General features: G+C 36.5%; 2 protein-coding genes and 1 long non-coding RNA gene across 6 annotated transcripts in view; 1 reads left to right on the top strand and 2 right to left on the bottom strand.

Annotated features, from left to right (window-relative positions):
- LOC106998477 (uncharacterized) overlaps positions 1-4,271 on the bottom strand; it is a 50,384-nt gene extending 46,113 nt beyond the window's left edge. The window contains exon 1 of one of the 2 annotated variants that reach the window (XR_003729765.2): positions 4,080-4,271. This is a non-coding gene — a long non-coding RNA (uncharacterized LOC106998477). Of the gene's footprint in view, positions 1-3,983 lie in introns of both variants that reach the window. The other variant, XR_013417288.1, reaches the window with a different exon arrangement.
- Positions 4,272-4,280: 9 nt separating this feature from the next.
- Positions 4,281-12,703, top strand: ARLN (allregulin). 2 transcript variants are annotated; one of them, XR_013417287.1, is made up of 3 exons: positions 4,281-4,625; positions 8,424-8,545; positions 12,386-12,703. XR_013417287.1 is itself a non-coding variant. In XM_015139145.3 (2 exons), coding segments are annotated over exons 1-2 (201 nt in total). In that variant the 5' UTR covers positions 4,281-4,425; the 3' UTR covers positions 6,226-6,519. The 2 variants fall into 2 exon arrangements, 1 of the variants encoding a protein (XP_014994631.1); XM_015139145.3 differs by lacking the exons at positions 8,424-8,545; positions 12,386-12,703 and adding an exon at positions 6,225-6,519.
- USP53 (ubiquitin specific peptidase 53) overlaps positions 9,527-27,710 on the bottom strand; it is a 78,782-nt gene continuing 60,598 nt past the window's right edge. For both annotated transcript variants that reach the window (XM_015139141.3, XM_015139142.3), the window contains 4 exons: positions 25,713-26,451; positions 24,034-24,110; positions 13,591-13,687; positions 9,527-12,677 (listed from right to left, as the gene is read on the bottom strand). In XM_015139141.3, coding sequence (XP_014994627.1) covers positions 11,804-12,677; positions 13,591-13,687; positions 24,034-24,110; positions 25,713-26,451 — 1,787 coding nt within the window. In that variant the 3' untranslated portion in view covers positions 9,527-11,803. The remainder of the gene's footprint in view (positions 12,678-13,590; positions 13,688-24,033; positions 24,111-25,712; positions 26,452-27,710) is intronic.

Genomic DNA, 27,710 nt, shown 5'->3' with positions numbered 1-27,710 from the left:
TTTCCTTTAAAGAACACTTAATACTTGCTAGGTTCTGTGGCTTATGCCTGTAATCCTGGCAGTTTGAGAAGCTGAAGCAGGAGGATCACTTGAAACCAGGAGTTTGAGAAAAGCCTGGGCAACATAGTGAAACCCCATTTCTACAAAAACAAACATTAATAAAAAGCAAGCCTCGCATGGTGGTGTGTGCCTGTAGTGCTAGCAACTGGGAAAGCTGAGTAGAAGGACTGTTTGAGCCCAGGGGTTCAAGGTTGCCAAGAGCTCTGATTGCACCACTGCACCCCAGCATGTGTGACAGACCAATACCCTGTCTCAAAACAAATTAACAAAACTTAATACTCTAACAGGAGAGAAAATCTACATAAAATTCCTACAAAGCAAGCCAATGTGCCAGACAATATCAAGAAAATTTCAGTGTTTTTTGAGCCAGAGGTAGGGAAATTTTGAAAGATGACCAATCTGACAAATAGCTCCATTAATACGAGGCCATTACAGAATGTAGAGGGAAATAATAGGTGCCAAAGGCAGGCAAAAATCTATGGAAACAAATATTTCATTCACTGCCTTCATCTTGAGAAAATAACCGTCTCCTCAAGAAGAAAACATGATATAGAAGGTGGAGACAAGTTAAATGTGACTTGTAAATGTGAAGTTTTCACAATTGGTATGTAGAAATACCAAGAATGGAGAGATCAGTGTGAATTGTAGTGAAGGAAATTTTATGAAGTTGGCACTTTAAGTTGGGCCCCAAAGGATGAGTAGGATTTAGACAGGTGAGAAAGCAATCCCCAATGCTGGAAAAAATATACTATATTTCCAGTATAACAGGAAAAACATGCACCAAAGCCCAGAGGCCAAGAGAATAGCTTCCATGAGGAAAATGGAAGAAAGCACTCTGACTGGAGCAAAGAATGTTTCCTGGGCACCAGGTTGGCTGAGTAGAGTGGAGCCAGATTAATTGTGAGTATAAAGGTGGGAACTCCTAAGGCCAAGATAAAGATAAAAGGTGCAACCTAGTTAGGATGATAGTACAACTCTTTCTTTGTTAGAGCAGGGAGGGAACAGAGTCTTGCTCTGTCACCCAGGCTGAAGTGCAGTGGCACGATCACAGTTCAAGCGATCCTCCCAACTCAGCCTCCCGAGTAGCTGGGACTACAGGTGTAGCACTCAACTAACTGTTTTTTGTAGAGAAGAGATTTTGCCATGTTGCTCAGGCTTGTCTTGAACACTTAGGCTCAAGCAATTCACCCACCTTGGCCTCCTGAAGTGCTGGGATTACAGGTGTGAACAATAGCGCCCAGCAGATAGTATAACTCTTAAACAAAGAAAACTACGGAAGATATACAAAGGAGTTAGAATGAAAGAGAACAGCCGAGGCACAGTGGCTCATGCCTGTAATCCCAGCACTTTGGGAGGACGAGGCAGGCGGATCACCCGAGGTCAGGAGTTCAAGACCAGCCTGGCCAACATGGCGAAACTCTGTCTCTACTAAAAATACAAAAATTAGCCGCCGTGGTGGCAGGCACCTGTAATCCCAGCAACTCGGGAGGCTGAGGCAGGGAGAATCGCTTGACGCCATGAGGCGGAGGTTGCAGTGAGCCAAGATCGCACCATTGCCCTCCAACCTGTGTGACAGAGCAAGACTCCGTCTCCAAAAAAAAAAAAGAGGTTGTAGTGAGCCAAGATCATGCCACTGCATTACAGCCTGGGCGACAACAGGGCAAGACTCCCTTTAAAAAAAAAAAAAGAATTTAAGAGAACAATAACAACAAAATGAATAAATAAAATGACCCAGAAGATGGAGAAGTAACCTGTGGTACCAATCAACAGGGCTGTTGTTAGGACAGGTACTCAATTTGAAAAGGAAGAAAAGATGAAATCAAGATGAGAAAGAATAATTTAAGAGAAACACACATACTTCCAGATAAAAATTACAGTAACCAAATTCTCCACTGTTGGAGAGGTTATTCTGTAAAATTAATTTAATTCCTAGGATGATCACAAGGATGCTTTATCACATGGACATACTAGTTTGAGAGCTGCATAAGAAAAATTTGCATTATCCCTTAGGTTAAAGCAAAATTCACCATCATCTCCCTCCTGAGAACTTACTGCACTTGAAGTTCAGAAGGTTTGTAACGTCTTCTTAAAAACACTTAGCTGTCTTTGGCCTGATGGTTATAGCATTTTCATGCACCACCTTCTCCACCCCAGCCCAATCAGATTAATTTTGCTGACAGAATTATGGAAGTGTTGGATCATGGTTACAGTGCAATGATTCAATCTGTAGTCCCTAGTGCATATTTTTCACTTGAACATGTGAAGTAGAAAGTTCAAGGTGGTTGGACAAGTGCAGAGGAGATGATTGACAGTGAACCTGGATTTCTGTACAGTACTTTTTAAATTTAAATTGCTTCGACAATGGCAAATGCCAACGGAGCAAGGTGGCTCATGCCAGTAATCCCAGCACTTTGGGAAGTCAAGGCAGAAGGATCACTTGAGGCCAGTAGTTCAAAACCAGCTACAACACACTCTAAACTCATTTTTGTAATGTGGAATAATCAACAATCAGTGGGACTCTTACAAGGGTAAAGTCGGAAATAGAATCTTTCAACTGAATTTAGTTAAAATAACCCCTCCTTATTTGCATTAGTTACTCTTCCAAGTCTGACAGACGTTCCTGACTCAAGATCAGATCATACTATCAACATCCCCTCATGATGAGCATGTGGCTCTGGGCCAAGGACAAGTTTAAAACCACTTCAAGACCTGTTCAGTTTATGTCATGCTTATTCATCACTAATAATCTCAATAATTTTTTATCAATCCTACTTCAATAACTAGGAGTAACTGATCCTACCTTGTCAGCGAGAAGAATGCTTCCGTCTCCGGTAGGGGCAATTGTTTACTTGCCTTTCCTAATTTTTGTAAAGATTCAATGCCACTTATGCCCAGGGTCTTTTTGTCTACTATCATCAGACAATCTGCATTACAGCACACAATCTAATTAATTATCAGGTAATGACCCTCTCATCCCAGAATCTACAAAGCATTTTTCTTGAAAGGTCATACACTATCTCTGTCTCTAAAACCTGGCAATTAATTTCGAGGCAAATTGGAGCAAGGCTAGGAAGCTATAGAACAGCTTTAAGACTGCTGGATTTGGAGTTAATTTTAGGCTTTATAATTTTTTTGGTAACCTTAGACAATTCACTCCTTTTTTGTTTCATTTTCTAATTCTATAAAATGCAGTACAGCCCCTTCAAAGAAGTTTTACGACGATTTAATGACTTTCTGTAAAAACACAACTACAGTCTTATCTCCATTTACTATGCACTAAGAGAACCACATATATCTGGGTGCCCATATTTTCTGAACAATTCAGGAATCATGTGAAAAGAAAGACAATATTTGAAATTGGACCCACTAGGTAAAATCCAGGCGGTATGGGTCATTTTCTTCCTGCTAGCATTCTATTCTTGCTGAGGCTCACACTCAAAGTCAAACAACCTTTGGATTATTCTTCCCCGCCCCTCTTCCCCCCAGACGGAGTCTCGCTCTGTCGCCCAGGCTGGAGTGCAACAGTGGCGCGATCTCGGCTCACTGCAACCTCCGCCTCCCGCGTTCAAGCGATTCTCCTGCCTCAGCCTCCCGAGCAGCTGGTATTACAGGCGCCCGCCACCACGCCCGGCTAATTTTTGTACTTTTTTTTTTTTTTTTAAGTAGAGACGGGATTTCAGCATGGTGGCCTCGCTGGTCTCGAACTCCTTACCTCAGGTGACCCGCCTGCCTCGGCCTCCCAAAGTGCTGGGATTACAGGGGGCGTGGCCAGGTTATTCTTAAACCCACTCCCTTGAAGTACCTGCAAAATACGTGCTGGTCTCTGGCCCTTTTGGAAACTCAGCCCTGTGCGTAGGACGTCCACCTCACTGGTGGTGTTTCAAATACTAAGTGTAAAATGCTAGAGACAGTACAAAACCCACCAGAGGGGTCCTTCCTAACACGTTGGCATAAGGATCCAAACGGAATACAGGGATAGGAGAGGTGACCTTGGGCAGTTCCAGGGAGGAGTCCATCACCTGACTGGAATGGTCCCTCTGCAGTGGGAGGAGAGTGTATTTCTTCCAACGAAACCTAAATAACCACCTTGCGGCCTGGGACGCCGCGAGGCAGAAGTAGGCGGGCCCATTCACTTAGTGTCAAAGCGGAGGCCGCGCTTCCTGTCCGCGGTCACGTAGGCAGCGGAAAGCCGGGCCAGGCGCCTGCGCGCTGGGAAGGGTAGGCTCAGCGTGTTTTCCGGAACCCGGTGAGTGGCGGACTGCGCAGGCGGCGGGATTCCACTCAGTTTCCGGTCCGGCGAACACCAAAGTCCAGGAATCTAAGCATTTTCAGTTTCTGGGATTGTTAGGAAGCTGCAGAAGCGAGATGGAGGTGGACGCACCGGGTGTTGATGGTCGAGATGATCTCCGGGAGCGGCGAGGCTTGAGCGAGGGAGCAGGGCAGAACCTCGATGTGCGGCCTCGGTCTGGGGCAAACGGGCTTCCCAAACACTCCTACTGGTTGGACCTCTGGCTCTTCATCCTTTTCGATGTGGTGGTGTTTCTCTTTGTGTATTTTTTGCCATGGTGAGTATCTTGAATGCAGAATTGGAGTGGTAAGGAGCATAGAGATAATTTGCTCTCTTTTGGGCGGAGAGGGGACTGAATTCCAGAGTTTATATATGTCCAAGATTACGCAGCTGGTGAGTGGCGCAGTCGGGTGGGTGGGGGAGAAGGACTAGGAGTAAAATGTTCTTCTTTTGAACGTCCGTGGGAGTCTCCAAAGAAGTGTGGAGAAAACTTGGCGTCATATTTTCTCGTGATTTGGAGTGAAACCAGCTAGGCTTGAGTTCCTGCAGCACCGTGAAGCGACCGGAGAAGTTATTTCGCTTTTTGGAGCTTTGTTTTTTCATCTGCCCTTTGGGACCGTTAGTGACCCAGGTCATAGGGGTGTAGTGAAGATTGAGATCGTAGTGATTTGCGTGTTGCCTGGCAGTAGTAAGTGCTCAACGAAAGCTGTTTTTTACTATACAGCTGTTTTTTAACATGAGCAGACTACGCAGCTATCTCAAATTTAACATGTCCAAAACTGAACTCTTAACAGCTTCTTACCCAAATTTACTTGCCTTGCAGTGTTCCCATCTCAGTAAACGCCAACTTTATCCACCGTTACCTCCCAGAAACCTGAGACACTTTGTCCTTTTCTTACACACATCCACATATCCTAAAACACTAAGTCACAGAATTCTGTAGTTTACTTGTAAAACCCATGCTCTCCATTTTCATCGCCACTCGCTCTGAAAAGACAATTCTGGCAGAGGATATTCTCTAAGAATAGGGCAGGAGGAAGCGGACACCAAATGGAGACGGTGATAAGAGACAAGCTAAGGAGAAGCAGTGAGATGAAAGAGGGCTCCTATGGGAGAAGAGCAGTGTAGCCCATCTAGACAGCTCTCCTGGATTTTGGAGTTGATTGTTCACTCAATGTTAACTCCTCTCAGTCACCATGCCTATGAGTTACTTCTGAAATTCTCACTTCTTGAGAGGCAGTCAATTTTCCCAACCCCCATCCTATATTTTCACCAAGAGTTGAGTGTCTTAAGCCTCGCTGTCTGATTTCTTGGATGGTGTGGTAACTTAGAGAAGACAGAGAGGGCCAGGCACAGTGGCTCACGCCTTTAGTCCCAGCTACTTGGGAGGCTGAAACAGGAGGATTGCTTGAGCTGGGGAGGTCGAGGCTTCAGTGAGCTGTGAACGCGCCACTATACTCGTCTGGGGGAACAAAGCAAAACCCTGTCTCAAAAAAAAGGGGGTAGGGGAGCCAGAGGGATTAATGGGGAGGATGGCAAAAGGGATAGGGATTTGTATAAAATTATCGTCGAGCCATTTGTAAAGGGAGAGTTTTACTCTCCCTCCCTATTTTGGTAGAGACTAATAATCTCAAATACAGTGGGGTGTGTGTGTGTGTGTGTGTGTGTGTGTGTGTGTGTGCGTGCGTGCGTGCGTGCGTGTGTGTGTGTGTGTGTGTGTTTATGACCTGAATTTTCAGCTCTGGATAGAAAATAGAGGCCTTACAAGAAATGTTCCAGGCTTTTCTTTTTCTTTTGTCAATATGTAAATAGGCATAAAGTGTTAAAAATTGGGAAGATAAAGCAAATATTGCTGACAAATACTTGCTTTTTACAGACTCGTTTGCTGATATCTAAATTAAGAAGTTGGTTCTTGAGTGAATTCTGAAAATGGCTACAAACTTCTTGAATAAAGAAGACAAGACTCTCAACAGAAGAATTTCACATCTCCAAGGGACCCTTCCTTTCATTTTACACTTTGTTACTAATTTGCAGAACTCTATTAAATGGGTAGGATTTCACCCATTCCTAGCTAAGTTGTTAAAATTAAACCATTTGGTTCGTGTTTAAAAACTTTCCAACAACATCTAATGGCTTTACAGGAGCTGAATATAAAAGCATTTATACTTAAAGGTCTTGTGTATTCATTAACAAATATAGTAATGTCTTTTAATGTTTTAAGAGTTGATCAGGATTTAATATGATGCAAGTAATAGGGTGATTAATAAGGGAAGGTTTTTATGAATTCAAAAGCCAGTTATTCAAAAGCAGGGAAAGATTTTGAGAGAGGGAACAAAGTATTCTTAGATTGCACAGAGGCTAAGTTCCAGTTTTAATTTTTAGGTTTAGTTGGACTCTGTTATGAAAAGATAGGTTATGGGTGGGTGACAGGCTGATACAGTTTTAGAAAAAGCAGGTAATATCAAAGTATTGGAAAGCTAGCATGCATGCCCTCTTACCTGGGTATCTTCCCCCTTTTTTCCTTTTACATTCTTGAGCCTCCTAGAATGAAGGATTATGTGTTTCAAACCTATTTTTTATTACTGTTGCATTAAGTGTGCTTGTGCCCAAAACATTTATTTTTATAATATCTGTAACTTGCTTAAATACTTCAGCAAAGTCAGCATATTTACTCATTCAACAAATATTTGAGCCAGACATTATTTTAGACACAGCAGTGAACAGAACAAAAAGGCATTCTTGCCTTCATAGAGCTTACATTCTTACTGTTATTTAAATCTAAATGTTATAAAACAAGAATTTACATTCTAGGGTTGATCAGCTGGTATTTAATCAAAAAGGCCACACTCCCATAGCAGCTACTCTAAGCTGTAGTAGCTAATAAAAAATATTACTGTTGGCCAGGCGCAGTGGCTCACGCCTATAATCCCAGCACTTTGGGAGGCCAAGGGCAGTGGATCACTTGAGGTCAAGAGTTGTGAGACCAGCCTGGCCAACCTGGTGAAACCCTGTCTCTACTAAAAAATACAAAAAATTTTCCCCGGGCATGTTGGCATGCACCTGTAGTTCCAGCTACTCGGGAGGCTGAGACATGAGAATTGGTTGAATCCGGGAGGTGGAGGTTGCAGTGAGCCAAGATGGGGCCACTGCACTCCAGCCTGGGCAACAGAGACCCCGTCTCAAAAAGAAAATATTCCTGTTAGCCCTAAAGGCTTTACATGAGGAATGGTAAAAGTGGTCTCTTGTTTAAATTAGTTGCATTCAGTATATATGAATTGTCTTAAATATTTTGAGAATATTCCCTTCCCTTTTAAACAGGAAATAAGATCTGGTAAACTCTCTGTGTATCTTCCTACCTTTCAAAATGGTTCTTAGAGTTAGTCAAGTCTGGAATATAATTCCTGAGTATAAAGTTAGCAATCATGCTTTTAAGGTGTTGCCGCATCAACCTAAAGAGAACCATCTATGGAAGGTATGGTTGAAACATCTGTGGGAACACAGAACTGGGATTTCACTGAGTTTACCAAATCAATTGTGTGAACTGTTTCTGCACTGCTTGCTAATGGTTTCGTCTAGTAAGTGTTTACTTATATAGCTGAGTTTGGTTTTATTGTAACAAATTACCTGGTAGTGAGATTGTGAGGTGATTAACAGTTCTCACATAGTTTACTGTTAGGTCACACACAGACTTCCGATCATAATCCATACTGTCTTTTTGAGCCTAAAATCAGCCTACTACCACAACTACCAGATACTCTAAAAATTTCTAGTATAGTGAAGATGGAGAGATCTTGGTGTGAAGGTTAATTTTATGTGTCATCTTGATTATGCTAGCAGATGCCCAGATTTCTGGGTTTGTCCATGAGGGTGTTTGCAGAAGAGATTAGCATTTGAATCAGTAGACCAAATAAAAAAGAGCCATCCACTCCACTGTGGGTGGGCATCATCCAATCCCGTGAGGGCCTGGCTGGAATAAAAAGGCAGAGGAAGGGCAAATTCTGTCTTCTCTCTGCTTGAACTGGGACATCCATGTTCTACCCTTGGACATTGGTTCTCCTGATTCTCTGGCTTTCAGACATGGAGCAGGGCCCCTTGGTTCCCAGACCTTTGGACTTGGACCGGAACTACACCATTGGCTTTCCTGGGCTTACTGTCTGCAGACAGCAGATGGTGGGACTTCTCAGCCTCCATAATCATGTGAGCCAATCCCTCATAATAAATTTATTTCTATATGTCTCTATATATATCCTGTTGATTTTCTATGGAGAACCCTGACTTAGTAATATGACATGACTGTAATTGGCAGTGTTTAAAATTTTTAAAATTGGTGGCAGTATGAAGTTTGAATCTTTCCTATAGATAAGAAATTGTACCTACGATTAAACTGCCATAGCAAGTATAGTGACTGCTTACATTACCCTCAGTTTGAAGGCTTTTAAGGAGTGGATAAATGGAACACCAAGAAGTTGCAAACTTGCTAACAAAACATAAAAAAAGACATCAAAAGAAAATCAATGTGACTTTGATAAATTCTTTTGTAAATTCACACCATTTTATATAAGTGAAATGATTGTTTTAGTAGTTCCTTTTGAAATGAACTGGCTTATTAGCAGTTTCAAGGGATAGTTTTTAGGGGGCTTAACCTGAACGTTTCAGGATGTAAAGAGCTGCAAATACTGAGTCCATAAGTGGCATGGGCGTACATTTGGAGACTTCAGCCTGTGCGCTAAGAATGTTTTTTACATTTTAAAATGATTGGGGGGAAAAAAAAAGACTTTAATGACATGAAAGTTATATGCAATCTGGATTTCTATGTTGACAAAGTTTTACTGGAAAACAGCCATGCTCATTCATTTACATATTGTTTATGACTGCTTTCACATTACAAAGGCAGAGCTGAGTAGTTGTTACAGAAATATTATGGTCCACAAAGCCTAAATTATTTTCTATCTTTATAGAAAGTTTGCCAACTCCTTTTCTAAGGAGCTGTGCTTTAGACCTTGCTGGAGTTTAACTCTTAGGATCTCTCCTGTGATAGATAACATTTCATGATCAGTGAAATTCCAAGTATCCGTGACTTAACCCATAGTAATCCATGTTGGGGGGAGGGTGACGCACAGTTCATGAATGCAAAGAGAAGTCCAATCATATAAACTTAAAAATCAGTTTATCTTAAAATTTTTTTTGGATGAGAAGAAATTTATTTCACATGAAAACGTAACATTGTGAAGGTGAGTATTTTAAACATTACAACTGTTGGCTGAATTATTTACAAAGTTATAATGAGCTTATATCTGGATGAAAACATCTATAAAAATAAATAGGCACCCTAGATGTAAAAATTTTACATGAAATAAAATGATTAGTATATATATATATTGATCTGTATTTGGAGTGTTGAATCAACAATAAATGGTCAGTTTCTAGTTTGTGTAGCAGTACATGAGTCAGGAGGTTTCAACTGGACAGTACTTAAAAGAGGCAAAACTGGACATTTCTATTTGATGTCTACAACTCAACTGAGTTGAAAAAACAAATCTCTGAAACTGCTGTTAAATACAAAAATTAGTTTAAATGTTTCAAATAATACATTTCCAACTCACATCTTAACCAAATAGAAAAAAAAAAACTACACAAACTTTCTGACAGCTATTAAAAAATTTGAAGCCCATTTTTCTAGTATTTTACAGTGTTATAAAAACAGTAAAAACTTTGGTATTTCAAATACAGGTTTACAAACTTTATTTACAAACCATACTAAAAAATTATGTTAAAAATAAGTTTTCTTAAACGATAAAATTAATTTGGGATTCAAGTATTTCTAACTTATGAGAATATAAAGTAATGATCACTCACTATTATAGTTAAAAAAGGCTAGTAAAAACTATAGGTAGAAGATAAAATTGGGCCACGACTTGGTAACTGGTTAAACTTTTAGTTAGACTTTTATAAGCAATTATTTTCTGTTTATCTAACAGTATTCACATTAAACTATTTACAACATTTTAAAATGTTTTAACACGATTTACGGAATCAGTCAAGTGGCTACATTTACTAGTTTATTGAATTATATTTATGAGGTTTATTCATTTAGGAATGTAAGGAAAACTTTTGTTCTGTTTCTCAGTTAATCTGGAGTGAACATAAAACTATTCTAAACCACAATTAGTTTACCAGCTTAGTACAAAATAAAATGACAACTAATGAAATAAGGCAATTAAAGTAACTTATTTTCACTCGTAAGGTTACCATAATAATAAAAATTCCTTTAATTTTCAAAGCCCTCTTCATGAAAAGTAGCTGGGGTAAAATTACTATTTGTTGAAAGTAGATAAAAGGTAAGGATGCTTCAATTAAACATTTTATTAAAATCAAACTCTATATGAAAGGTAGAAATTTAATCTGGAAACGTAGATAGATTTTCAAATTCAGATAAAATGGGTTGACAACCTATAAGCAGGTAATATTACAGCAAAGAAAATGTAGGCAATGACAGTGACATACCAGTGGGGGCCCTACATTAATTCCTAACACTGCTGGTTAGCAGCCCAAAGTAAACCAAACCAAAATAAAGATCTTTCATATTTCATACAAAATTAGAAAAAAGAGTAACGAGATAAATAAATATACTAAAGTTTAAGTATTTTAACTTTTTAATTTACATGGCTAAAGTAGTATTTATGAATACCTATAAATAGTCAAAGGCCTAATTTAGGTAGATACTCAGAAGACAAAAGTTCTAGGAGCAAAATTAAATTCTATCTGACCTTGAAAATTTACAAATTTTAATCATATAAGGCTTTTCTTTCCCCAAATGCTATCAAATTCACAAGTCATTTTTTTAAAGACACTTAAAGGGATCATATGCAGTGACTATCATAGAAGTCAAAAACAAATGGGTGAAGCCCTTTTCTGGTTACCCATTAGAAAGTGCTTCTTCATAAAGCAATTCTTTGACAAAAAAGTACCAGGCTATGTATCACCTGGTACTTTTCAATTAGCATAGTTTATAATCTCCACACATGAGTACTGGTTAGTTTAATGCTTCCCAGTCTACTGGCCACAAAATAGGGGGACAAATTTAATTTTTATTCAACTGTAGCATGTAACAAATGAATTATTATATCTCCCTGATTTTCTGTTTTTCACGGCATGCCAAGACTATTCAAAGGGAATTTCTTAAATATCTAATAAACTGATCATAAAATTAGATATGTGTATACACATATACATATGTATAGTGATTAACAACTTTAAAAATGCCACGGGCTTTAATTTTATCTATCACTAGGTTTGGTCAGTAGGTTCCTATTATATTTAAATGGCCTCTGAGAAGTAAAAGTTGGTCAATTTTACCAGTTATCTATTAGAATGTATGCTAGGTTTATATCTTTGTTCAGAAGGGCAGCTTGAACCAAGATTATTTTGTAACACAGGTCCTAGTCCTTTTTCACTCTAAGATAGTGAATTATTACAAAAGCCACTGCTCTCTGGAAAAGCGAGCTTGGGCCTCTGATGGTATTTCAATCTATATGTATCTGTCATGCAGCTATCAACTGAAAAATAGGTAGTTAAGGAAACTGTCTCATTTGGACAGGTAGAAATAGAGTCTAGTTCTGGTTGGCAAAATCCATCAACGGCACCTGAGTTTGCCTGAAAATCATTAGTTGGGGAGTTGGACGGGCAGTTTGGTATGTTGCCAAAACACTCTCTCACTTGAAATGTTTCTTTATGTCTTTCATCATTCACATGTGTACTCACTTCTAAACTTGGTTCTGAAGCTGTACTTAAACTGTGCTTCGGAAGATGAGAGGTAGCTTTAAACACCTCTGTAAGTTTGATATCTGGTGTAGATTCGCTTTTCTCTGACTGTGGCACAGTGGTTATAGCATATTTCTTTGGTGGCAAAGGGGGTGGTGGATTCTGGCAAAAAAGTTTTGGCATCTGACACCCATCAGATCTACCGGCTGACTGAATTATACATTCTGTGGATAGAGAGTTCTCAAAGTAACATTGATCCATGATATTTTGCTGCAGGATGAGAGGAGCAGTTGCTGGCTTTAACCCAACAGTTCTTAGGTGTGAAGACCATAATGAAGATGTTTCATTACTGTTCACTCTCTTCCCAGAAGCAGAGTTATCAACGCGAAACGGCAAACCTGTTCTCTCAGAATTTTCTATATTAAGCCACTCAGAAAATTTGCACTCATTTGGTTTTTCTAGTTTCTGTTCATCTGACTGGTGCACATGTTCTCTTGCATTATGGTCCTTGGGTATTTGTAGACTGGATGAAGGAAATAACTTTCCATTGTTTTCATGTACATGTGATCTGAAATATGAAAATAAAAACAAAGCTAGAACACCCTATGCAAATATGTGAAACTAGGGGAAAAAAGTTTTGTAGTTTGATTTTCCCAAAATACAGTTTATATTATTTTTACAACAAAACCACAAAAATGGAAAGACGTTTGCAACCATTAACATTTTCAACTCTCTCCAAATCCAAACTCTTTATGTCAGAATATGTGTTTACCAGAAACAGCCATCATTACCAGAATCCCATTTCTAATAATTAGGAATATAATTTTAAAAACTCACTTCAACTTAAAACACTAAAATTACATTTATTTGTAACAATATATAGAATTTGAAGAAAGTGGTAACAGTCAAACAGTACCCTAAAACATCTCCCCACCAACATTCCGAACTTTAAAGGCAACAGAGGTAGAAGTACTTAAATTTTGATATGTAGTAGTATAGTATATTACTTTATTTTATTTTGCTATGGCGAGGGTCTTGCTATGTTGCCTAGGATGGCTTTAAACTGGCCTCAGGTGATCCTGCTGCCTCAGCCTCCTCAGTAGCTAGGATTACAGACATGTACCACCATATCACACCTGGCTGTATACTAGTTTAAAATAATTTAATCAAGATTACCTTTAGGTAATAGTTATTTTCTAAGGTGAGGGTTAATGATACTATAAACTAAGCTTCAAATTTTCTCTTGGAAAATATCACCTACCTCATAAGAATGCTGTGAGGATTGAAACAGACAATCATATACTGTACCTGGTACTTTGTAAGCTCTCTATCCTTAGATCCACATTCTATTAACGATTCCCAATAAGAAAGGCATCTTAATACTGTAGACCCATTGCTTTCAAAGTAATAATATGTATTTATGCCCTTCTGATAAACAATGTGCCTATAATACATGTATTTAGGGAAAAAATTATGGTTACCTTTTTATCAAATTATTTTTTATTTGTAAATGTGATTCTGGGTGGAATTCGTGAGATTTATAGTCTGCTTCCAAATTCCTGAGTTCTTTTCTAAAGCCTAGGGTTGGGTGGGGTGGGGAGAAGAGATGAGGAAAACAAAATTATTTAAATTATCTTACAGAATTTATTTCATTTATACTTTTCTATATTTACATAAAGCTTTCTATAAACAGGTAAACTCTTCCAATTAAAAAAAAATGAATTCTTGAAGACTCAATTCAAAATAACAGTTCTTTTTTTAACGCTTTATGCAAAATTTCTTCAGTTTATTATCACTTGAGGGTGTCATCCGTGACAGAATAGTGCTATTCCTGCTGGGTCATGCAGATCGGTGTATGTGTTTCCCCTGTTACTTGAGACAAGATCTTTACTGACCAAGTGTTAACAGTGAAAAAACCCTGCATTTGAAGATTGTTGGCTTGAGTTGAAGTTTGGACTCACTAATTATGGGTAGGTAAACAAGCCTCTTAACTTCTTAAAATTTCAGTTCCCTCACTTATATAATGTGATGATGATAATCCATTTTACCTACCTCATGGGAATATTAGGAATTTAAACTGAATTAAAATTGGTAGGAGGTTATTATGACAGCATATAAAATACACCACTACTAATTAGCTACCATTTATTGACTGCTTACTCAAGTTGTGAGAATGGATATTTCATTTAATCTTTACAATAACCTTAATAAGAAATGACTATCAACTTGATGTTACAGATGAGAAAACAGTGGTGTAGAAATGCTAAGTATATATATACATATACTACAGAATTAGATCTTTATGACTCAAAAGTTCGTGCTCTTAACTAACATGATGCCATAATGCTTTCTAATAATTGATACTTCTCCCCTGGTTCTGACATTTAATAGGCACCAAATAGTTTTTGAATTTAATTTTAATGAAGTCTTATGAAAAAAGTTATACTAATTTACAGTGTGACTTTTGTTACTTCCAAGTGTGTTTATACTTCCAAGCCTGCTATATGGTAAGATTTCATATACCAATTAACCATTTTCTCTCTGTAATTATAGCTAGCTCTTGATTAGTGCCTAAAGGTCAATGTAGCACCAAATAAAATACAGCAGATCTATTTCCCTCTGAACGATTCTAGAAGAATTCACTGGAGAGTCTTTAACAATATTAATGTTCAGAGTAAAACATTATCTACATTTGGATTTCTCTCCACAAAACATGACCTTAACCAGCTACTGCCCTCTAATCTTTAATATAATTAAATGAAATTAATGTCCAGACTACAGATAAAGTAGGCCCAACTGAACAAACAAAACCCTGAAAACTAAAAATTATTTTAAAAGGTAGAGATGAAGAAAAGGGAACTAAGACATTTGGATTTGTACAGGAGTTTACCTGAGACCATCTCAGTTTTTGATTCCCCCTTATGGGACAGCAGGTGCTTTATATCTGAGAACCTGAAGGTCTACAGGGGGCTTTTTCCTTTACTAAGGCACAAGGGTCCTGGGGCACCAATATACTGATAGAAAAGTCACAACCTCCAACGTATCAACAAAGCACAAAAGTATCTTTAATTACTTTGTGAACATCATCACCCGCTTATCGTAGAAATGAGAAGTAGAAAACTGTATAAAATTATTTTAGTCACATATCACCACAATGATGATAGCTACAGTTTATGGAATACCCAATATGTACCAAGTCTTAAGATTATTCTAGTTCAGCAATTCTCAAAGTGTGGCCTTGGAGCCCTGGAGGTCCCCGAGACCCTTTCAGGCAGTCTATGAAGTCAAACTATTTTCATGATAATATTAAGATGTTACTTTTCTTTTTGACTGTGTTGCCATTTACACTGATGGTGCAAAAACAATAATGGATAAAACTGTCAGCATAATTCAAGGTAGTAACACTAAACTGTACTAACTGTATTCTTCATTGCCATATACTTGTGTGTTTTTTTTTTTTAAGCCAGTTTTACTCAAAGAATGCTTGATAAAACAGTAACAATTATTTTGTGAATTTACTTCATTTGCACATCTTTTTATTATTCTATGTGAGGAAATGGGAACTATGCATAAAGCACTTTTGCTGTGGTAGTACCAAGCATGACAGCAGTTTCAAGAAAAAGCATTTATAAGACTGTCTGAGCTGTCAGCTGAATTTAGCTGGTTTTTCACAGAACACCATTTTTACCTGAAAAGATACCAAACTTTGGTTATTCAGACTTGGGTACTGGCAGACCTTTTCTTAAAAATAAGTGTACCTGTCAATTCATGGAAAACAACTGGCAATATTTATTACCAATGATAAAATTCAGGCTTTGAAAAGAAAGTAAGAATTTTGGAAAACTTGTATCCACCATGAGTTTCGCAACTTCCCACTACTTACAAAGACTTTTCTGCTAGTATCTATGGTGATACTAACAAAAATAGTTTTTAGAAAGATATTAGTGAAATGTATCAACACTTGGAAGCCCTGTATAACTTAGCAAACCAGTATTTTTTTTTTGAGACAGAGTTTTGCTCTTGTTGCCCAGGTTGTAGTGCAATGGCGCGATCTCGGCTCACTGCAACCTCTGCCTCCCAGGATCAAGCAACAGTCCTGCCTCAGCCTCCTGGGTAGCTGGGATTTCAGCCATGCGCCACCACGCCTGGCTAATTTTTTTATTTTTAGTAGAGACGGGGTTTCTCCAAATTGGTCAGGCTGGTCTCGAACTCCAAACCTCAGGTGATCCGCCTGCGTCGGCCTCCCAAAGGGCTGGGATTACAGGTGTCAGCCACCATGCCCGGCCGCAAACCAGTAGTTTTTAAATGACCATACATGGATGTTACAAAATCATGCATGAGTAAAATATCCATTCAAAGTGCGAGACAAACTAATGTAACGGAGGATGAAAAGTTAAATACTATGGTTTCAGATTTCACACTGCATTAAAGAAACTACTACTTGGTGTAGAGTCAAAGAATATCCACAATTTTTAGGAAAAGCTATTAAAATATTCCCATTTCCAGCTGTATTATCTGTTTGTAAATGGGCTTTCTTCATACATGAAAACATCACAACAGTCTGAATGCCAAAACAAGAATCCAGCCATCTTATATGAAGCCAGGCATTAACTGAGATTTGAAAGCATAAAACAATGCCATTCATCTCACTAAATTTTTGTTTTCAATAGTTAATTTTCATTTAAAAATGTTATTTGTGTTAGCATGTACTGGGTTTATTATTTCTTTAAATGAATAAATATTTTGAAAGTTTCAATTTTAGTGCCTCATTTAGCAAATGCTGATAGATATAACCTATAGAAACAAAAGCTGTTTTAGGTCATAAATCCTTTTCTAAGATTATAAAGATATCTGAGGCCCAAAAGTTTGAAAACTACCGTTCTAGTTGGTAACAGTTATCTTTTAAAACATCAGTCACAACTGTTGTGTAAAACAATTCCCCTTTTTACACTTGAGGAAACTTAGGCTCAGGAAAGTTAAGTGACCTAACCAATATTCTATATATCTGGTAAGTAGGAGCATTTAAACCAATCCAGGGTTCACTCCAAAGCTAGTGCTCGTGCCACTGCACTATGCCATTAACATACAAAGTCATTATACTAAATCTCCTTCTGATAAAACTAGGCCACTAGTGTGAACATCAAATAACATGCTGATGCCCATAGAAGATAGCAAAATATAGGGCATTAGCATGAACTGTTAATTAATTGTCTACACTTCTGTAACATTTCTAGTAAGTTTTTCTGCATTCTCCTGTATTTTTAGTTGACATTTTCATCATGTTCATTCATCTCATTTTCCTCTCATTCTCCTGCTTCTATTTTACCATACACCAAATCTATGAAAGCTGCAAAGAAAACAAAGTTATTAAAGCAGTAATTTTATTTTTTAAACAATAAGTGTTCTTTATCTTAGATATTTTTTAGGTATTGCCCTATAGGGGGAAAAGAATCTATATTTGATTATGATCAAGCTCTGCAAGTTAAATCTTAGAAGCAATTTCCAAGAAAGAGTCATTTAATATACATGAGAATTTAATACCCTCTATGCCAGTATTGCTCATATAGTAAATAATAAAAACTTAAGATAGTAGAATGAAAGGAACTATAAGTCTGGCATTGATTTAAGATTTAACACTTTTACTTCCACTAAATTGCAGTAAGCACTCTGATTATATATGTGCCTAAAAAAAAAATTTCCCCAGAAGTTAGCACAGTATCTAGCACACAAAAGACATTCAAATGAAGGTCTGCAGAATAAACAATTGCCTCAAAAAACACACTGTTTTACTTTTTTTAAAGTCCCCTCCATCCTGCCCATCATGTTCCCAACTCAGTGGTGCAGGAAAAGTTAAGTATGAATTGAGAAAATCTTATCTTTCCCTCCCACTTATCTCAAGTCTATAAGTGCTATACTCCTAACACTTTTAAAAAGCAGTAAAATGTATCCCAGAGTCTCTCTAGAAGGAATATATTATTTTTCATGTTTAAGAAAATCACTGTGGGTAAGCCTGACACACTACCTGAGGCTCGAAAACTCTGCCAGCCTTTTCAACAGCTATTTTATGATTTAAAAAAGATGTGACAAGAAATAAGATGTCAAAAAGAACCTCAATAATTTGTCAATGTTTAAAGCTTAATTTTTAAGTTGTAATTTGCTACCCAGTGTGATTTTTAACTTCATACTATTAGCCAATTCATAATTTATTCACCAATTCATAATTTCAAGTTTAATCTTCACAAAACAAGAAACAAGTTTATTTAGTTCTTAAGTAATTCTTTACTTTTATAAATTATTCACACAATGGGCAGCAGGAGGCAGCAGAGGTTTTATTAGCATGTTTGAAATTTTAATATCACTGTGGCAGGCATTCAACAAAGTGGTTTGACTTCAGAATTCCAACTAACTTAAAAATAGATATGTTATTTTTCTCTTCTGCTGACATAGACATCCATGTGTCTTTGTGAGGAATTTTGGCTCCAGGTTATTCACAAATCTAAGACAGTTCAATTTTAACACTTTGACACAGAAAAAAAACCCTCAGTATCAAGGCAAGAAACTTTAATAATGCCCATTTTGATTCTGTATACGTAAAAAAACCCAAAGCAGAGTATTCAAGAAATCAAAATACATATTTCATTTGAAAAAAAATGACCTATGTTTAAAATAGACATATATGTATATAGCAATAAAACCAAACTGCTGGCATAGACAGTGTAATCTTCACTCTTGTATAATGAGATTTCAGAATATAATGGTAATACTACATTTATAAACCCTAAACATTCAACAGCAATAATCAAATCAATGACTGAATTTACAATAAAAATATATTTGAAATAAATTTGAATATTTTAGAAAAATCAGAAAACTTTAACTAGATAAATATTTATGGCTAAATTTACCACATACTAAAAGGAGTAGAGAGATACTTTAATATGTAGTAATAATCTATACTATCTGAAACCTAAATTTGGGGATTTTACAAAATAAAAAAGCAGGAGTCAATAGTCAATACCTGCTTTTCACACTGGGATTATAATTTAAAGGAAAAGCAAATATTGCTATTTTGCTACAAAGTAAATTTCAATCCCAGAAGTTTAGTTTCAAAAAAGTACATAGGTAGCCATTTGGTGGTCCTGCGTAGGCCACAGCAAGAGAAAAGATTATGTGTTACCAGTTTGTGAATTCTTAGAGAAAAAAATGTTTAATATGCATAGAAAAAAAAATCGGCTGGCAAAAGTACTTCTTTCTCTAAATACACTTTCTAATGTATTTATCTTAAATGAACAAACTGTAGTTTGCCAAAAACCTCTTAGAAAAATGTACAAATACTTCTGACAAAATTTTTTATTGACTTAATTCTAGGATGTAACAACATTAAGGATAGTATATTTCACTTAAGAAGGTAGAGGTACAGACTATTTGTACAAGAAGAAATAAGGAACTTAACAGATTTTTTAAACCACTGATTAACTTCTTTCACTCTTATTTATGTCCCAGATCATGACTTTCAGCATTAACTAATCCTGACTTCTAGGATCAACTGAGATTAAGCCAAGTATTGCAGACTCCGGAAGCAAATGGCAAAAGTTGAATTCTTTTGTGATCTGTTACATATGATCTGTAAATATCCTAACCTACTATGTACTTATCTCAGTAGATAACTGCACCTCATAGAAAAAAGAAAGTCCATTAGGTATAAACACTTCAACTGCTCTACCTAACACAAATACACATTAATCAATATCTGCTCTCATCTTTCTCTCCTTCATCACAGAAAAACTACCATCCTTTTCATTCAAATCCTGTATCTACCTTGTTTCCTTCTCACTCTACCTCAAGGGTCTTACTCCATCAATTACTGTTCTGTTCTATTCTTTATGCCTTTCTCTCCCTGTACATCATTAGTTCCTTATCTTCTGCAATATAAATACCAAGCATGTCCACTTGAAAACAAACAAAACGCAAAATAAGCACTTAGTTTCATTTTCGACTCCAGGTATGCTATTCACAGCAAAGGTTTGGAAAGATAGACAAAAATTCATTTCTTTACTTCTCTTGCTTCCTGTTATAAAAACATAAGGTCATTGAGATTTTCATGGTCAAAACACATTGCTCTAAGAATTTTGCAATAGGTGTCCTCAGTTAATTTGAAAAAGTATGTAATACACTTAAAGGGTTTCCTTTCTATTGTGGTAAAATATACATAACAAAATTTATCATTTGAACTATTTTAAGTGTACAGTTCAGTGGTATTAAGTGCATCCACATTGCTGTGCAACTATTAGTCTACTGTAATCTTTTAACTTTTTACTTGGAAATAAATTTTCGAAATTCAGAAAAATTGAAAGATTTAAAAAGTATAAAACATACTTTTTATCAGAAGAAATCATTTTTGTAAGAAGAAATCATTTCTTCTGTCCTGAATGTAATTTAAGGTGTGTGAAATCCCTCCACTACAATTCTATTTTAAAAAGGGGGCTAAAACATTCCAAATGGCATTGTGGCAATTTAAACAATGTTCCCAAATGTAACAGATTTAGGCAGTGTAGGGATGGATTTTTGCAGCAGAATTCATCATGACATAGGCAGACAAGCCTATAGAATATCTCTATTAATGGGAAAAAAGCAGAAATAACAGCAGCATTATTATAGATTTTGGCCCTCTACCATTAAATATACTTGCATAGACTAATATTAAAAATTGACAACATGTCAAGAAAATATGAAAATAAGAAATTTCTAAGGCTCTTTGAATTTTAAGTCTTTTAGCTATTGATATAAAATGATTCTACAGTTCAGTAATGTCCCCCGTTTCTTGACAGCATCCAATCATTCCTCACTCCACAGCTTTAAGTGTGCCCCCATTTTATAAATAATAGGAATGACCAAGAAAATCATATATAGTCACAAAATTATAACAAATTGTCCCTTGTGGGGGGTAAAAACCGTGCACAGCAAGTTTTTAATTTGGGGGAAAAATTCCTATATCACTTTTCCACACATTCTCAGTCCCAGACGCGGGGAAGGGAATACATAATACCACAAGGTACAACACAAACAGATGTTCTCAAGTCAAAGACTGGCTTAGAGAACCATGGTAGGCTTTGAAGTAGAAAGTTTATGAAATCAGAAATAACTTTACTTTAAAATAGTATAATTTATTTAATTAAATAAAGAATGGGTTACACAAAAACACAATACAATACCTATTAAAACAGAAAATAACAAGTGCTAGTGAGGATATGGAGAGACTGGAGTCCTTATGCACTGCTGGTGGGAATGTAAAATGGTGCAGCTGCTATAAAAATAGTACAGCAGTTCTTGAAAACATTAAACATATACCACAGGACCCAGCAACTGCACTTTTGGGTATATATTCAAAAGACTTCAAAGTAGGAACTCAAACAGACATTTGCACACTAATATTCATTGCAGCATTATTCACAATACCCAAAGGGTAATAACAACCCACATGTCCACTTACAGATTAATGCATAAACAAGATGTGATATATAATACAATGGAATGTTACTCAGTCTAAAAAGGAATGAGATTCTGATACATCTACAACATGGATGAACCTTGAAGTCATCATGCTAAGTGAAATAACCCACACACACAAGAGGAGAAATATCATATGGTTCCACCTATATGAGACACCTAAAATAGTCCAATCCACAGAGACAAAAAGTAGAATGGTGATTGCCAAAGGGCTGGAAGGAGGGGAGAATGAGGAGCTGTTTAATGGGTAGAGAACTTGAGTTTGAGAAGATAAAAAAGTTCTGGAGATGGATGGTAGTAATCGTTGCACAACAATGTGAATATACTTAATGCCACTGAACTGTACACTTAAAAATAATTAGAATGGTAAATTTGGTTATACACGTTACCAAAAAAAAAAGCATTTTTAAGTACATCACACACACACTTTCATATTAAATGAGGAAAATTCCTGCAAAGTTCTTGTAGCAATGTACTTCTGACCATCAAAATCTCTACGATCTTGTGTTTTTATAACTATCAGGAAGCAAGTATCATTTTGTAACAAGTACTGAACTTGCAGTTATTGTTCAATCTCACTGACTTTTGCTATGATTTCTGGCCAACCCTTTACTGTTTCCTGTAATACTTGGTTACAAAACTTATCAGATTTTATCAGGCGAGACATTCGAATATGGGAAAGGAAGGTTATTTCCTTAATATAAGTGTTTCCTTCTGATAGTATACCATTTGATGAAAACAAAATAATTTAACATTTAATCACATTCTTTGTCTGCAAACTGAAAAATAATCCCCACAAAAGCCTTAAGGATAATAAAGACTAAAAAACATTAAAATTTGCTGTTCATTGCTCTTTTATATTGTGAAAAATTATATCCCTTCTACTCCTCTGAATTATAAAATTTGAAAACATTGTCTTTGATCGCAGCATAATAATTCCTTTGCAAATCATCTTCCTTGACTTCTCTCCCCAAAATTCTTCAGGTATATACTCCCAATAGCAACCCTGAATCCTGTATACATTCAAATTTCTAACTTTCTTTGCTTCTGGGCTACTATGTGTTGCTAACAAATCGCCTATAATCATTCCACACCATTGCACAGTTATTGTTGCCAAACGGAACTTTTCCAGAAGGCTGTTTATCAATCTTTCTATCAGTTTTTAACTACTGTGACAGTCATTAGAATTGTACACACATGCTTCCATTCAATTCCAAGCACCTGTAAAACTGCAGTTTTCTACCTTCTCTGAAATCAGGCCTGGTTAGAAGACTAGCTCTGGTCAATGATACAGAAGTGGAAGTGCATGTGTCACTTCAGGTTTGAAGTTTTAAGAGTTGGCAGGTGATTCTCCACAATATATCTTCCTTTATCTCCTTCTCACCCATATCCCCTTAGCCCGGGATCCTGAGTGACTCCTAAGAAGAGATTACACTGACCACCTCTGGACTTGTATTGTGAGCAAGAAACAAACTTGAGTTAACACCTGGAGATTTTGAAGATACTACCATTGCATAATCTAAAACCTACCTATCCTGATAAGAGTTTCCCCTTTTCTCATAGCTTTTCCCATCCTTTAAAAGCCTTCAAGTATGAATGCTCTCAACTTCCCTCATCATTACTCATAAACTTATCAGTAACAGGACCATTCTTATCTTCTTTACTCTTACCTCAATGGACCCCAGTGGACCATTCTCTTTTTATGCCTATTTCGCATAGGCATAAAAGGTAGGGGGTAAAGTCAGAAAGACCAACAGTCTATAGACAGTTTCTGAGCTATCAGAACATGACATTTTTATTTGCAAATATAGAAATATACCTTCTGTTAAGTAAAAGTAAAGTGTTAACAAGCCACCATAGACAGATACTCCTGCCTATTTGAGTCTCAAATAACAGTTTTAAGGACAAGTATGAAAAGCAACGTGTTCAAGGGTCCCTAATGTGGACACTTAAAATGCAAATGGCTACTAAAAAAAAATTGAAAGACTTCATCATCTAAATCAAAAAATAATAATGCTATCTTTAATATCAGAGACATATCCAAACAGCACATTAAAAAGGCTGCAAACTTCAAAAGCAATAGTTATCCAATCAAATAAAAAGTAAGATACAAAACCATTATTAACACTTTGTGAAGCCAATGTGGAAAGTATAGCATGCTTTCTTTTGTATAACAATATACATACAAAAAAGAATGCTGATTTCCTTCTTTCCACATGTACTTGATTAAAACATAATTTAAAACATAATATATTCATAAAATGTGTTTATTGATATTTTAGGGTTATTTAAAAATAATGTTCATAGTCATTTTTATAGTCATATAGGATTTTCTCTCAGGTACATCATAATAGCAAACAATACATTACTACAATTTATTTTTTACAGCAACTATTATATTCAAATAAGCTTTTTACCTTCTAAGTGATTTTGGCTCTGAAGGGAGGTCCAGTCCCCACATTCTTTATTTAGGTTGCTTGTCTTAATCTGGTCACTAGAAAATAAAATACACACTAAACACATCAGTTATTATGGATTGCCTTTGTTTATTCTAAAAAAAGAAAAAAAAATTTGTTAAACATTTATTATATACCATGTGTTGTTCTAGGGCTTAATGTACATTATTTAATACTAAAAGTAGTTATCTTTATTTTACAAGAGAAGATAAAGACTGTAAAAGTCAAACAAATTTGCCCAATAATTAAAATCTAAGTCTATCTGGTTATAAAATCCTGATCTTTCTACTACCGTAGGCTACTCCATTCCAAGAAGAATTATAAAATTACCTTGTCAAGTCTTTTTTTTTTTTTTTTTTTTTTTTTTGCCAGGACCTTTTGCTCTTTTGCCCAGGATGCAGTGCAGTGGTACAAACATGGTTCACTGCAGCCTCAACCTCCTGGGCTCAAAAGATCCCCCCACCTCAGCCTCCCAAGTAGCTGGGACCACAGGCATATGCCACCATACCTGGCTAATATTTTAAAACTTTTTCATAGAGATGAGATCTTTCCATGTTGCTCAGGCTGGTCTTGAACTCCTGGGTTCAAGCAATCCTCCTGCCTCAGCCTCCCAAACTGCTGTGATTACAAGTGTGAGTCACCACACCTGGCCCTTTCCTTAAGTCTTTATTGAAACAGCATTTTCATAAAACATGAGCAGTTGATATTTGCAAATCTACCTTTTAATAACAAATGTGGTCAAATATCAGCTAATATCAAACAAACACATGTTAGAAGGATTAAACAGTAATATAATAAATGTCTTTAGAATTAATTGAACACAAAGTTATTTGATTGAATTTTTTTATATTTGCTAAAGGGAAAATATCTTCCATGAGAATGAGTTGTGACAGTAAAAACTAGCTTCAGTTCTGAGTTACAAATGTTAGAGATGAGATTATAAACATTACATACATTGAAGAATTAAACAACAGGCCAGGCACAATGGCTCAGGCCTTTGATCCCAGCACTTTGGGAGGCCAAGGCAGGTGGATCACTTGAGATTGGGAGTTCGAGAGCAGCCTGGCAAAACCCCGTCTCTAAAAATACAAAAATTAGCCAGCCATGGTAGTGTGTGCCTATAGTCCCAGCTACTTGGGAAGCTAAGGCAGGAGAATCACTTGAACCCAGGAGGCAGAGGTTGCAGTCACCCATGATTGCACCACTGCACTCCAGCCTGGGCGACAGAGCGAGACTCCTTCCCCTCAAGACAAAAAAAGAAGAATTAAACAACCAATTTAATGACTGAGATGATACCAATTGAAGTCTGTGCTTTAAAACCAGTCAATTGTTGACAGTGACACAACAATGATAATAAACTTCAGTACTTTCCAAATTTTCTAAAAATAAAAAGCTGCTATTTTTGGAATCAGGAAATAACTATTAAAAATAGAAATCTAAAATATCAAATAAACTGCAATATCCTAGGTTTCTTTACAGAAACATACTTGTGTTTAGAAGAAGCAAACTTTTTAAAGCTCTTTAAAACAGCTCATGCTGTTTCCATCCTATTTAATTGACCCCAAACTTCGACAATTACTTCATGCAATTAACAAGAAAGAACAGTGATGGAAAAATGATTCACTCAACTTTTACATTACCTGAAGCATACTGTTTCTTTAACAGCACTGATATCCATTACTGTACCATTTCCATCGATAACAGGTGAGTCCAAATTAGTAGATCCATTACTGATGTGATCACTGCTTTCATATCCAGACTCAGTCCTTTGCATCTGCCAATTATCACCATGCACTTTACCCTCTACAAGGCCTTTATTTTTGTCTGCTCCTTTTCCATTAGATTCAAGGGAACTTCTGCTTCCTATTTCCTGCTTCATTTCATCTTCATATATGGTCATTAAACCTTTTTGCTTTGGATTCTCTTTTGGCCAATTACTAAAACTTTGATCCTTGCTACATTTGGGCTTGTTACTGATATTTGGTTTATGTCTTGGACTATGCTGTCTTTTTTCACTTTCACTAAAAATACTATCAACATTTAATGTTTCTCTCATAGGTTTCCAACCTCGGTTCCGGCTTTTACTGCTGCTATTACAGCTGTTTCCTCTATCCCTAGAATCTTGGCTGCTGTCTGTATCATATCCAGTGCCATTGTCGCTCTTAACTTTGCCAGTTATTTTCTCCCCTGGAGCAAGAATCTGGGATTTACTTGAACTTATTATTTGTGCAGAAGCTCGACTCTGTGGTACAACTCGGTCATGTTTATATGATCCTTTTCCTTGACTATGATATAGATGTGGATTCCCATGTTGTCTAAAACCATTTGGGGCAGGAGGTGATCCAGATTGGAAATGTGAAAGGTCTTCATCAATCAAATCTTAAAAAAAAAAAATTAAAGATACACATGAATTACTCCTCAGAGTCACCTTGTAGTCACAAGGCAAATACCTGTTAGAAATAAAATGTTAAAGAGTTTTAGGTAAATAGTAATTGCAAGTACGTATCACATACTGCTTTGAGATTAAAAAGTGTTTTTCCAGTCCTTATGTATGCTTAATGAGGGGTATTTATAAAAGAAACTTTAAAAAATGATCTCTAAAATAGATCAAAATTGAGGCAGTTTTTTTAAAAAATAAGCACTCTATCTCACTCATAACAAAAATCATAAAAATACTTTCCACTTCTTATATTGGTAAAGATTTAAAAGTTTGTTAAACCAATTGCTGCTGAGAGTGTGAACAAACAGACATCCAATCATTATTGGTGGGAGTGCAGACTAGTTCAGTCTTTTAGGAGGGCAACTGAGCCACATCTGTCAAAATTAAAAGTAAACATATCCTGACCCAGCAATTCCTCTGAAGGAATTTTATACTATGGCTATATGCAAAAATGTACAAAGTTATGTGTGAAAAAAGATGTTGCTGAAGAAAAAATCTTAAATCAGCCTGTAAAGTCTATCACGATCAGTTAAATTATGCTCTGTCCATAAAGAAAAAAGCATAAAACCATAAAGAGACATGCTTATAATGTGGAAATGGAAATACTAAGTAAAGAGAGGGAAAGTCAGGGATTGCCAGAAAAGAAGTCCCTTCACTTAGTTTTATAAACTTCCTTATTACTTGAATATGCCATGAGTGAATTATAAGTAAGTTAAAACATAGAAACCCATATACAAGTATCCCAGGTTAGAATTAAATTTAAGAATCAGGATATTTTGCATATTTAGATTTAGTATAGGTGTATTAAATTTCTCATTAATAAATATACACATATATAAAATATAATAGGTCTGGGCACCCCTGTAATCCCAGCACTTTGGGAGGCTGAGGCAAGAGGATCGTTTGAGGCCAGCAGTTCAAGACCAGTCTGAGCAACACAGCAAGACCCCATCTCTATAAATAACTTTTTAAAATTTAGCCAGATGTGGTGGCATGTGCCTGTAGTCCTAGCTACTCAGGAGGCTAAGATGTGAGGATAGCTTGAACCCAGGAGTTCAAGGATGTAGAGAGCTATGATTGTGTCACTGCACTCTAGGCTGCACAACAGTGAACTCTCACCTCTTAAAAATAAAGTTATTAAAAATAACTTTAATATAATTTATTTGCTATAAACTACATACAGAAATTATATATTAAT

The sequence above is a fragment of the Macaca mulatta genome, chromosome 5 (genome assembly GCF_049350105.2).
Source record: "Macaca mulatta isolate MMU2019108-1 chromosome 5, T2T-MMU8v2.0, whole genome shotgun sequence".
In the NCBI taxonomy this organism is placed as follows: Eukaryota; Metazoa; Chordata; class Mammalia; order Primates; family Cercopithecidae; genus Macaca; species Macaca mulatta.
Note: the sequence above shows the minus strand (reverse complement) of the source record. Positions and strands in the feature narration are given on the sequence as shown.